This window comes from Acanthochromis polyacanthus, chromosome 8 (genome assembly GCF_021347895.1).
Source record: "Acanthochromis polyacanthus isolate Apoly-LR-REF ecotype Palm Island chromosome 8, KAUST_Apoly_ChrSc, whole genome shotgun sequence".
NCBI lineage: Eukaryota > Metazoa > Chordata > Actinopteri > Pomacentridae > Acanthochromis > Acanthochromis polyacanthus.
The window spans coordinates 40,225,625-40,237,564 of record NC_067120.1 but is presented as its reverse complement, the minus strand read 5'-3'; the positions used below and the strand labels follow the sequence as shown (position 1 = coordinate 40,237,564).

At 43.6% G+C, this 11,940-nt stretch overlaps 1 protein-coding gene and 1 long non-coding RNA gene across 23 annotated transcripts in view; one reads left to right on the top strand and one right to left on the bottom strand.

Moving 5' to 3' along the window:
- Positions 1-11,940, bottom strand: part of LOC110970697 (NACHT, LRR and PYD domains-containing protein 12-like) — a 274,641-nt gene that overhangs the window by 234,357 nt on the left and 28,344 nt on the right. For 2 of the 22 annotated variants that reach the window (XM_051952557.1, XM_051952559.1), the window contains 5 exons: positions 5,222-5,277; positions 1,345-1,559; positions 797-1,056; positions 337-453; positions 76-217 (listed from right to left, as the gene is read on the bottom strand). The exons of 19 other annotated variants lie outside the window; for them this stretch is intronic. In XM_051952557.1, coding sequence (XP_051808517.1) covers positions 76-217; positions 337-453; positions 797-1,056; positions 1,345-1,559; positions 5,222-5,277 — 790 coding nt within the window. The remainder of the gene's footprint in view (positions 1-75; positions 218-336; positions 454-796; positions 1,057-1,344; positions 1,560-5,221; positions 5,278-11,940) is intronic. One more of the 22 variants, XM_051952558.1, reaches the window with a different exon arrangement.
- The window catches only part of LOC127535223 (uncharacterized), a 133,962-nt gene that overhangs the window by 110,848 nt on the left and 11,174 nt on the right, over positions 1-11,940 (top strand). The window lies entirely within an intron of this gene.

The following is an 11,940-nucleotide window of genomic DNA, read 5'->3' as shown; positions in this document are numbered from 1 at the left end:
TCTGGTGACTTTCAACAAAACATCTCTGTAGCAGAAGAAGTCATTTCTGCAGCTGCAGAAGGGTGAAGCCTTTACCTTTCAGATGAACATCACGTTTCCAGACTTCTGTCTCCTCTTGGTCTTGAACCATCAAAGTCACTAAATCTGGATTTGTCATCAAGAAAACCTCAAATGTTGGGTGGAAATTGGGTCCAAAATGTGAACAAAAGTGTGCACGCTGAAAACCAACACAAACACATCACTATGACAGCAGAAATAAACGTTCATCCACCCCTCCCTTTCTGTGAATTAGTTTCAAATATCATTTTCTTCATAACCATGTGAGATTTCACGTACCGTCGGCTGTATTTTCAAGCCCTCCTGTTCACAGCGGACACTGTAACTCCGACCAAAGCTGAGAAAACAGTCAGCTGAGATCTTGATGTTTTCTGCATCTCCTTGTTGGGCAGCAACCTTCAACAGAAGAACACATTTATCATAGTGTGAATGATGAAGTAGTCTGCTCTATTTATTTATAAATAGAGTATAGAGGTATTTAGAACCTTGGATGTTGTCCAAAGTTCTATAGATGAGAATTACAGAATATGTCTGATCAGCCCGGGATCCTACCAGGAAAGAAGAAAGAGAGTGGAAGTAGTAGTAGGTCATTGGTTACCAGTTAGGAGAGACCAGGACACCAGAACAGAGGAAAGATAGCAACTGGTAGCCAGTAAAGATGGAGAAGGTTGACGGGGCTGATAGCTCAGTTCGGTTCTGATTACAACCACAGCATGAGACACACATCTGATCACTTTACCTCTTTTACAGGGACATTCTTCTGCAGCAGAAACACATCAAGTGTCCGAGGACCTCTGATTGGAGGCCGAAGGAACAGCACTATTTGGCCCTTTACTCGGCGTGAGAGTCGCCTTTTAACAGGATCCCAGACGACACCAAAGAGAGAGAAGTGAGCGACCTTCACGACCACATGAGTGTCAGTGATCTGCAGCGGCTTCAAGATGCTGATTCCATCATCAGTGAAGTGGGCAACAGACAGCAGTCCATCGATACGCAGCGCTGTAGGAGCACAGAAATGTTAAACTTCAGACTGCTTAATCTCTGCCTGATTATTTTCACTTCAGATGAATTTGTTGATATTAATTTCAAAACATGCCATGGATCTCTAGTCCACCCCATCCTGTCATTCATCTGTCTAATGGGTGCATTTGGTACTATAGATAAACTCCATAACAATCTTGTTTTACTGCTTTCTACTAAATGCAGCAAATTCATCAATGTGCCACAAATAATACAGATGTTAAGTTAGTGATTCACTGCATAACAGCTAGAGAGCACACTGCTTACCATCCTTTGTTTCACAGTGTGGGAAGTGGAGCCGACGGACTGCATCCTCAGAACACTGGATGTTGAACAGCGGTCCTGCAGCTTCTTTGCCAGTCGGTTCGAGGCGACTCTCATCCCATTGAACGATCCCGTACATCAGCTCCGCCTCCTGAGTCATGTCAAACACCAATCCAGTCTCAGCACACTGGAACACACCTGGGCCAGTACACCTGAACCTACAGGACAAAGAAAGGCTGAAAAACTGCAGCAAACCTGTGGAACCCTGAAATGAAAACGCTTTATTACCACTGTTCTGGATCTTAATCAAACTCCATTTAATGTTGACAGATGAGAGAAAAAAAGGACAACAACTTTAGGAAAACAACAGAAACCACTGGAGATAATATAGCTTTAAAATCAAATTTGCTGCAAACTGCAGTACACAATATGTCAGCGGATGCGACAGTTGTACTGTAGTTAAGATTATTTGTCCTGGATTTTGGTTAGGATGCATCATTTTGTTGTGACAAGTGGTCCTAATTTGATACTGTGTGACACTTCTGCTAACACCTAGCACCTTAACCTACAGCAAGCAACCGTTTGACACAGAAGGGTCTTCTGCTGATTCATGTCACTGGGTATTAAAGGCTATAAAAGCCAGTCCGTATGCTCATTCTCTCTCTTCCATCCACCCTGCAACAGATTTTTTGTTTTCATCTTCAGCAATTCCATAGTTTACAATACACATCCATCCATCCATCCATCCATCCATCCATCCATCCATCCATCCATCCATCCATCCATCCACTGTCTTCTTCTTGTTCGGGGTCGAGTCGCGGAAGCAGCGAATGAAGCAGGTCATTCCAGATGTCCTTCCTCACGGTGACGCTTTCCAGCTCTTCCTAGGGGAACCCAAGACGTTCCCAGGCCAGATGAGATACATAATCACACCAGTAGGTTCTGGGTCTACCCTGGGGTCTCCTCCCAGGCGGATGTGCTTGGATAACCTCCAGAGGAAGTCCCCATAGAAGCATCCAAATGGCCTCTTTTGACATGAAGGATCAGCACCTCTACTCTAAGCTCCCTCTGGAAGTCTGAGCTTCTCACCCTATCTCTAATGCTGAGCTCAGTCACCCTGCGGAGGAAGCTTATTTTGTACCTGCAATCTCATTCTTTGGGTCACTACCCAGAGCTCCTGACCAAAGGTGAGAACTAGAAGGTAGATAGATGGTAAATCGAGAGCTTTGTCTTGTGGCTCAGCTCCTTCTTCACCACGACAGTTCGGTACAACGCCCACATTATTGCTGATGCTGCACCAATCCTCCTGTCCATCTCTCGCTCCATTTTCCAATCATTCGTGAAAAAGATCCCAAGATACTTGAAATGCTTCGCTTAGGGAAACAAATCCTTCCTAACCAGAAGGGAGCAATCTACCGGTTTCTAGTAGAAAACCATAGTCTCGGACTTGGAGGTTCTGATCTACATCCTCAATACTTCATACTCGACTGCAAACCGCTCTAGTGTGTGTGACTTTATGAGGAAGCCAACAGAACCACATCATCTGCAAAAAGCAGAGATGTGATCCTGAGTTCCCCACACCAGACACTCTCCTCACCCTGACTGCACCTTTAGATCCTGTCCATGAAGACCACAAACAGGATTGGAGACAAGGGGCAGCCCTGACAGAGTCCAACACCCACTGGAAATGTGTATGACTTTGTACCGAGTAAGCGGACACAACTCTCATCTTGGTTGTACAGAAACTGAACAGCTCGTATCAGTGAGCCCGGTACACCATACTCTGGCAGTATCCCCACAGAGCCCCTTGGGGGACACCGTCGTAGGCCTTCTCCAGATCCACAAAGCACATGTGGACTGGCAGCTTGAACTCCTATGACCCCCTCAGCAGCTCCACAAAAATAAAGAGTTGTTCCACCGTTCCACGACCAGGACGGAATCCGCATGGTTCCTCCTGGGTTCAAGGTTTGACAGTCGGTCGGAGCCTCCCTTCCTGCACCCTTGGGAAAACTTTTCCGGGGAGGCTGAGAAGTGTGATACCCCAGTAGGTGGAACACACTTTCCGATCACCCTTCTTGAAGATGGGATCCACCACCCTGGTCTGTCACTCCTTAGGTACTGTACTCAATGCCCATGTGACACTCAGCCAAGATGGTCCAACCATGTCCAGAGCCTTCAGCATCTCAGAATGAATCTCATTCACACTTGACACACCATCCTCTGCAGAGGACATGTTTACTAGATTCAGGAACTCCTCAAAGTGCTCTTTCCACCACCCAACAATGTCCCCACTTCAGGTCAGCAGTTCTCCCTCCAACTGTATACAGCCTGAGCAAAGCCCTGCCCTGCCTCCTCTTCCTGAGGTATCAAACGGTTTGCCAGAACTTCTTCAAGGCCAACTGAAAGTCCTTACCAATAGCCTCTCCAAACTCTTCCCACATCCAAGTTTAAGCTTCCACATCTTCCGCAGCTGCAGCCCTTTTGGCCAATCAGAAACTAACAGTTGCTTCAGGAGACCTCCGAGCCAGTCTGGCCTGAAAATCCTCCTTTTTCAGCCTGATGGCTGCCCTCACTGCTGGTGTCCACCAGTGGGTTTTTGGGTTGCCTCTGGAAACACAAAACATGGGCTTCTGCCACACAGGGTCCTCCACCGGACGTTCCCAGTTCACCCTCACTACACGTTTCGGTTTGCAAGGTCCGTCCGATAGTCTTCCCCACTATCGGATCCAAGTCACCACCAGGTGGTAAACAGTTGACAGCTCTGTACCTCTCTTGACTCAAATATCCGACACATATGACCGCAGGTCTGACAATACGACTACGAAGTTGATAATCAACCTTTGACCTAAGGTGGTACCAGGTACACTTATGAGCAACCCTATGTTTGAACATGGTGTTTGTTATGGCCAGTGTATGAGTAGCACAGAAGTCTAATAACAAAACACTGCTCAGATTCAGATCGGACAGGCTGTTCCTCCCAATCACCCCCCTCCAATTCTCTCCATCATTGTCCACGTGAGTGTTCAAGGCCCCCAGGAGAACTATGGAGACCCCAGGTGGTGCCCCTTCAAGGATACCACCTGGGCTCGTGAGTATCCCCACACCTGCCTGGAATCTCTCGCCCTGGGCAGCACCGGAAAAGAAGAGAATCCAACCCCTCACCAGGATTGTGGTTCCAGAACCCTTGCTGTGCCTGGAAGTGAGCCCAACTATATCTAGTCCGTACTGCTCCACCTCTCACACCAGTTTAGGTTCCTTCACCACCAGTGAGGTGAGGTTCTACATCCCCAGAACTAGTCTACACCACCAGGGGGTAGCATGCCCAGGCACCTACTTCTGCCCACTGCCCGGTGGGCAGAGCACCCAACCCCAATTTCCAGCCTTGCAGGTGGTGGGCCTACTGGGTGTTGGAACCATGTCACTCCTGCCTGACCGAACCCCACGTGACCCCAAGGCTCGGCCACCAGACGTACCACTCTGATGAGCTGCTCCTCCAGGCCTGGCTCCAGGAGAAGGTCACAGTTTCCTTAACCTGTGCGAGGTGGCGGTTTCTCCTTTTTTTTTTTTTTAAACTGTCATTGAGGTTTTCTGAATCTCTTGCTGTCTGGTCTCTCCCCAAGACCAGTTTGCCTCAGGAGAGCCGACTAGGGGTTGTTGCCCCAGACAACATAGTTCCCAGGATTGCAGAGACACTCAAGCCCCTCCAACTGGACAGGGTGGCAATTTGACTTCCTGCTAAAGCACAGCAGCTTCATCAAACAGAGCTTAGGAGGATCTTACTGTGGAACCAGCAATGTGGTATTTCAGAAAAAAAACTTTGCTAAGAGTGACAGACTGAAAGCAGCTGAAACAGTTTAAAGTATTTCAATATGTTTATTACCTGTATAAGATTTGTTCAGACTCTGTTTGCATTTCAGGTGTGAAGATTGATGGAATCTGGAATTCAGAAACAAACGTGAAGTGTTTTAAGACAAATAACCAAGGTGTGTAAAGCCAACACATATTCTGTCTGTCCACACTTTACTGAGGTGATGAATTTAATATACAGTATATGACTACAAACCTACAAAACTGGGAGTGAAACAGTGTTGAAAAAATAAACGTGGATTGTAAAACTATATTTTGATGCAGCTTGGTATCAACTTACCTGCCAGATGCTGCAATGTCACCAGATTCTAACATCAGTGATTGCTCCTAACAAGAAAACAGAGGCGCTGCTTGGTAGCTTCTACAGATCTATCGCTTTCACCACACAGAACAAGCCGTACATCTTATGTTAGAACGTACAGTGTCATAAAATTAATTAGCTCTTTTAAACCTCACAATAATGACACGATCCTGTCCCACATGTCGTATTGCATCACATGTTGGGGACCAGCTGGGCAGGCATTCATCAAACCACTGGAGTCTCTTTACAAACAGACTTTGAAAATCCTGGACAACAAATCACTGCAAACCACCGCTGCAGGATTAAAGATCAGCATCGTCTTTAAAACTTTGAAAATTTTAAGTTATTTTTGAATATGTGTCTTGTTTGAAAAATTTTAAATAGATTGGCCTATTCAGTATTTCTCGGCACAATCCATAAAATCCACAAGGATATCTTCCACCAGTGACTGTTTAACACCTTTTTGATGCACCACTTTTGGGTCATCAGCTTTTTCTGTAAAAGCTATGACTCAGTGGAACGCCCTGATGACATGAAGAACTGTGTTTCTGTCAGCAGTTTCAAAAACAAACTGAAAAACCTGCTGAAGGACACTCAAAACTGCAACCACTGATGTCTTTTTAATTTGTGTTTGTGTGTGAGTGTGTATAATGTTTTCTTTGACAGTGTCATGTATTTTATAGTCCAGCTTTTTGTGGCATTTTAAGGTTGTGATGTTTTTATTGTGACCTGCTAAGGGACTGTAGATGCAAACTAGCTAAAAGCTAACTCTGGTACAATAAATCAAATGGCAATATTTATGTTTTATATTATACATGGTCCCATTTTTAAATAAACAAATTAATAATAATAATAATAATAATAATAATAAAAGAAGAAGAATAACAATAATAGCAATAATAATGAAAATAATAATGAAACGTAAATCTATTGAAGAATGATGAGTTCTTTGCACTTTTTCTTTTTTTTCTTTTAGTGTGGCATTTATCACCTGTTTCACTTGCCTTGTGGTGAAATGACATGTAAAAATGTCTTTCAATATAATTGTTATGATTATTATTATTATTTTTATCACACATTCAGTGTGCTGTCTTTAAAGTTAAGTGATTAAGTTGAAAATTGATTTCAGTTGGTTTTTAAAAAACAGCGTCAGAGTGAGCGCTCTTTGTTTTGGTTTGGTGTCAGAAATGATGGCGGTTTGAGCGCTCGCACTGCTCTGACCTATCTTTGAAGCTGCTACGTGTCTCATGCTAGCTACGTCTCTGGTGGAGTGCCGACAGCCATAGACAAAATAAAGGGTAGACGCTGCTCGGGGTGCTGCGCAGCGAGAAATACGGCCGCCATCTTGGTCCGGTCAGCCGCTCCACTCAGCCCTGTTTGACAGCGCATTTAATCCATTTTAACTCTGAATATTAAACTGATTTTCACGCGTTTTTTATTTTTATTTTTTGCTGCAAACGTCATACATGTAGCTATGATACAGGACAAATGGTTCGGTGTATTTTAATATTCATAGCGGGAATAATAGATAATAATAATAATAGGTAATAGAATATTCTGATATTAAGATCAACTGTAGACAGGTATTTTGCAAACACTGTAAACACACACACACTAATACACACGTGGACAAAATTGTTGGTACCCCTCAGTTAAAGAAGGAAAAACCCACAATTCTCACTGAAATCACTTGAAACTCACAAAAGTAACAATAAATAAAAATTTATTGAAAATTCAATAATCAAAATCAGCCATCACTTTTGAATTGTTGATTAACATAATTATTTAAAAAAACAAACTAATGAAATAGGGCTGGACAAAAATGATGGTACCCATAACTTAATATTTTGTTGCACAACCTTTTGAGGCAATCACTGCAATTAAACGATTTCTGTATTTGTCAATGAGCGTTCTGCAGCTGTCAACAGGTATTTTGGCCCACTCCTCATGAGCAAACAGCTCCAGTTGTCTCAGGTTTGATGGGTGTCTTCTCCAAATGGCATGTTTCAGCTCCTTCCACATATGTTCAATGGGATTCAGATCTGGGCTCATAGAAGGCCACTTTAGAATAGTCCAACGCTTTTCTCTCAGCCATTCTTGGGTGTTTTTGGCTGTGTGTTTTGGATCGTTGTCCTGTTGGAAGACCCATGACCTGCGACTGAGACCAAGCTTTCTGACACTAGGCAGCACATTTCTCTCCAGAATGCCTTGATAGTCTTCAGATTTCATCGTACCTTGCACACTTTCAAGACACCCTGTGCCAGATGCAGCAAAGCAGCCCCAAAACATTACTGAGCCTCCTCCATGTTTCACCGTAGGGACAGTGTTCTTTTCTTCGTATGCTTGGTTTTTGAGTCTATGAACATAGAGTTGATGTGCCTTACCAAAAAGCTCCAGTTTGGTCTCATCTGTCCAAAGGACATTCTCCCAGAAGCTTTGTGGCTTGTCAACATGCATTTTTGCAAATTCCAGTCTGGCTTTTTTATGAGTTTTTTTCAGCAGTGGTGTCCTCCTTGGTCGTCTCCCATGAAGTCCACTTTGGCTCAAACAACGACGAATGGTGCGATCTGACACTGATGTACCTTGGCCTTGGAGTTCACCTTTAATTTCTTTGGAGGTTGCTCTGGGCTCTTTGGATACAATTCCAACGATCCGTCTCTTCAATTTGTCATCAATTTTCCTCTTGCGGCCACGTCCAGGGAGGTTGGCTACTGTCCCGTGGGTCTTGAACTTCTGAATAATATGAGCCACTGTTGTCACAGGAACTTCAAGCTGTTTAGAGATGGTCTTATAGCCTTTACCTTTAAGATGTTTGTCTATAATTTTTTTTCGGATGTCCTGGGACAATTCTCTCCTTCGCTTTCTGTTGTCCATGTTCAGTGTGGTACACACCTTTTCACCAAACAGCAGGGTGACTACTTGTCTCCCTTTAAATAGGCAGACTGACTGATTATGAGTTTGGAAACACCTGTGATGTCAATTAAATGACACACCTGAGTTAATCATGTCACTCTGGTCAAATAGTTTTCAATCTTTTATAGAGGTACCATCATTTTTGTCCACGTGTGTATATGTTAGAGAAGCAGATAATGGCAGTAAAGTCAATTATTTTAATAATTTGAAGAGACAATATATTATTTCGCTATATATACATATATAAACAAAATACTGACTAATGAACACATATTTCCATATAAAACAATATATATATATAAATAATCATTTTCTGACATATCTTTTAAAATATATGTATGAATTATATTGATAGTCTATATATGATTTATATAATTTCTCTGATATATAACTTTTGTCTATTATATATATGTGAATGATGTTGATACTCCATCTATGATTTATATCATTCTGTCTATTGTTTTATATAAAAATATGTGTTCATTAGTCAGTATTTTGTTTATATGTGTATATATAGCGTAATCATATATTGTCTCTTCAAATTATTAAAATAATTGACTTTACTGCCATTATCTGCTTCTCTAACATATATTAGTGTGTGTGTGTTTACAGTGTTTGCAAAATACCTGTCTACAGTCGAGCTTAATATCAGAATATTCTATTACCTATTATTATTATTATTATCTATTATTCCCGCTGTGAATATTAAAATACACCGAACCATTTGTCCTGTATCATAGCTACATGTATGACGTTTGCAGCAAAAAATAAAAATAAAAACGCGTGAAAATCAGTTTAAGATTCAGAGTTAAGATGGATTAAATGCGCTGTCAAACAGCGCTGAGTGGAGCGAGTGACCGGACCAAGATGGCGGCCCCACCGCTCGTCAGCCCCAATAGGCAGTAGCGGTTGATGCGGCGTCTACTCTTTATTATGTCTATGCCGACAGCCGCAACGGACATAGCTAACCTTTGCTGCTAATGTTTTATCAAGCTTCTGCCTTGAAAATTATTTGTCTGTGAGTAAAATGTGCACATAAGTGTAGCAGGATGAATGAGTGCTGCATCCTGGCTTCGGGTTGGGTGATGTTTTGCTCCTGTGACTTGTATTAACCAATCATGTTAGAGGACACACTATAAAGCTGGGCAATGGTTACTCACCGTTCTCTTCCTGTTTACATTTTGCCAATAGGTATGGTAACAGTTGCTGCGTCGTTTGCCCTTTGTTTAAGGCTGTTTTGGTGTGGTGTGGTCATAGTCACCGTGGTGCGTCAGAAGTGAGCCGCATGCAGGCAGCGTTTTGTGTGTGTGTCCAGTCCGACCTGTGAGCCGCTCGTGGCCCGTTACCGGTAGGTCTCTTTTGCTTGCTATCGTGTGCTGTGGTTATGTTGCATGCATATAACCGCTTGTCATTTTAGGCTGTTACTTTGGCTGCGGGTTGTTCCCTGTTCTCTCCTTTTGGACCGATGCACTGACCGGCATGGCTGCCGTTTGTCTGCAGCTGTGCTAGCTACGCTGGATCAGATGCAGGAAACGCTGCTGCTTTGCCTTACTGGGTTTGCTTTGCCTTACTGGGTTTGCTTTGCCTTACTGGGTTTGCTTTGCCTTACTGGGTTTATTTGGTCGATGTGGGTCTGCTTGGCCGACGCCGCTGCTCATCCCTTGGTTTCATGTTGATTTATTCATTTAGGTGTGAGTGGGGTGATTTTTTTTTCTTTTCCCTGGGCTCCTTTGTGATGCCTGTCGGCCCAAGCCCCTGCCATAGAGCCCCCAGCTCTGATTAGTCCCTAGAAATAATCATTTAGCAGCTTGGTGTGAGTGGTTGCTTTTAAGCTGTTTTTTTTTTTTTTTTAACAAAGTATTTATGATATTGTTAAATAAAAATTGATATTGTTGCCTTCATTGGAATCACGTCTCCGGCCTCATTAGTAGAACGAACTTGAGTTGCCTTCTCGTTAGCATTGGTTACAGTTCCCTGGGTGAAAGTCCCTGGGTGGCGTTGTCTGGCTGGTGTCGACAGGTGGTAGTCGTAGCACCTTAATTCTTCTCATTGAAGCCTCCCCCTCCGCTCACCACATAAGCATCAAATAAGGCTGCCGTGTTAGAAGTTTCTGTTATAATTTGTTATGTAGTTAAACCGAGTCATACAGTGCGGCGTTAGCAATCGGCTTCAGTGTGTGTAATACGTGTGTTTATGAATATTTCAGCGCTCATATACTGATTTATTTTATTTTCTCTGTTGTTGTTTGTCTGCTTCAGTTTTACAAATGGAGAAAACTGTTGATCAAAGTCAAGCTCAAGTAAAGCACAGAAAAGCAAGCCCTGTGTCATTTAAAGACTTTGAAACGTTAGCTAACTGTCTAGCTGCGCACTTGAATACGTGCTGCAGGGTCAGCATATTCAGCAAAGACACCAGTCAATACACTGCTCAAAAAAATTAAAGGAACACTTTTTAATCTAAGTATTGCATCAAATCAGTGAAACATGTGGAATACTGATCTGGTCAAGTAAGTAACTGAGGAGGTTTTTAGTCAGTTTCAGCTGCTTTGGTGTTCATAAAATTAACAGATGCACTAAAGGGGTAACAATGAGACAACCCCCAAAACAGGAATGAGTTTACAGGTGAAGGCCACTGACATTTTATTTCCTTCCTAATATTGTCTGACTGTTTTTCACTAGTTTTGCATTTGGCTAGGGTCAGAGTCACTTCTGGTAGCATGAGGCGATACCTGGACCCTACAGAGGTTCCACAGACAGTCCAACTCCTCCAGGATGAAACATCAATGCGTGCCATTGCCAGAAGGTTTGCTGTGTCTCCCAGCACATTCTCAAGAGCATGGAGGAGATTCCAGGAGACAGGCAGTTAGTCTGGGAGAGCTGGACAGGACCGTAGAAGGTCCTCAACCCATCAGCAGGACAGCTATCTGCTCCTTTGTGCAAGGAGGACCAGGATGAGCACTGCAATAGCTCTACAAAATGACCTCCAGCAGACCACTGGTGTGAATGTCTCTGACCAAACAATCAGAAAGAGATGAGAGTGGTCTGAGGGCCCAGCGTCCTCTAGTGCCCGCTGTGCTCGCTGACTGGCACCGTGGAGCTCGGCTGGCATTTGCCATAGAACACAGGAATCTGCAGGTCCACCACTGGTGCCCTGTGCTTTTCACAGATGAGAGCAGGTTCACCCTGAGCACATGTGACAGGCATGAAAGGGTCTGGAGAAGCTGTGGAGAATGTTATGCTGCCTGTAACATTGTTCAGTGTGACCGGTTTGGTGGTGGGTCAGTGATGGTGTGGGGAGGCATATCCATGGAGGGACGCACAGACCTCTACAGGCTGGACAACGGCATTCTGACTGCCTTTAGGTATCAGGATGAAATCCTTTGACCCATTGTCAGACCCTACATTGGTGCAGTGGTCCTGGATTCCTTCTGATGCACGACAATGCCCAGTCTTATGTGGTAAGAGAACTCATGCAGTTCCTGGAGGATGAAGGAACTGATACCATTAGCTGGCCCCCAC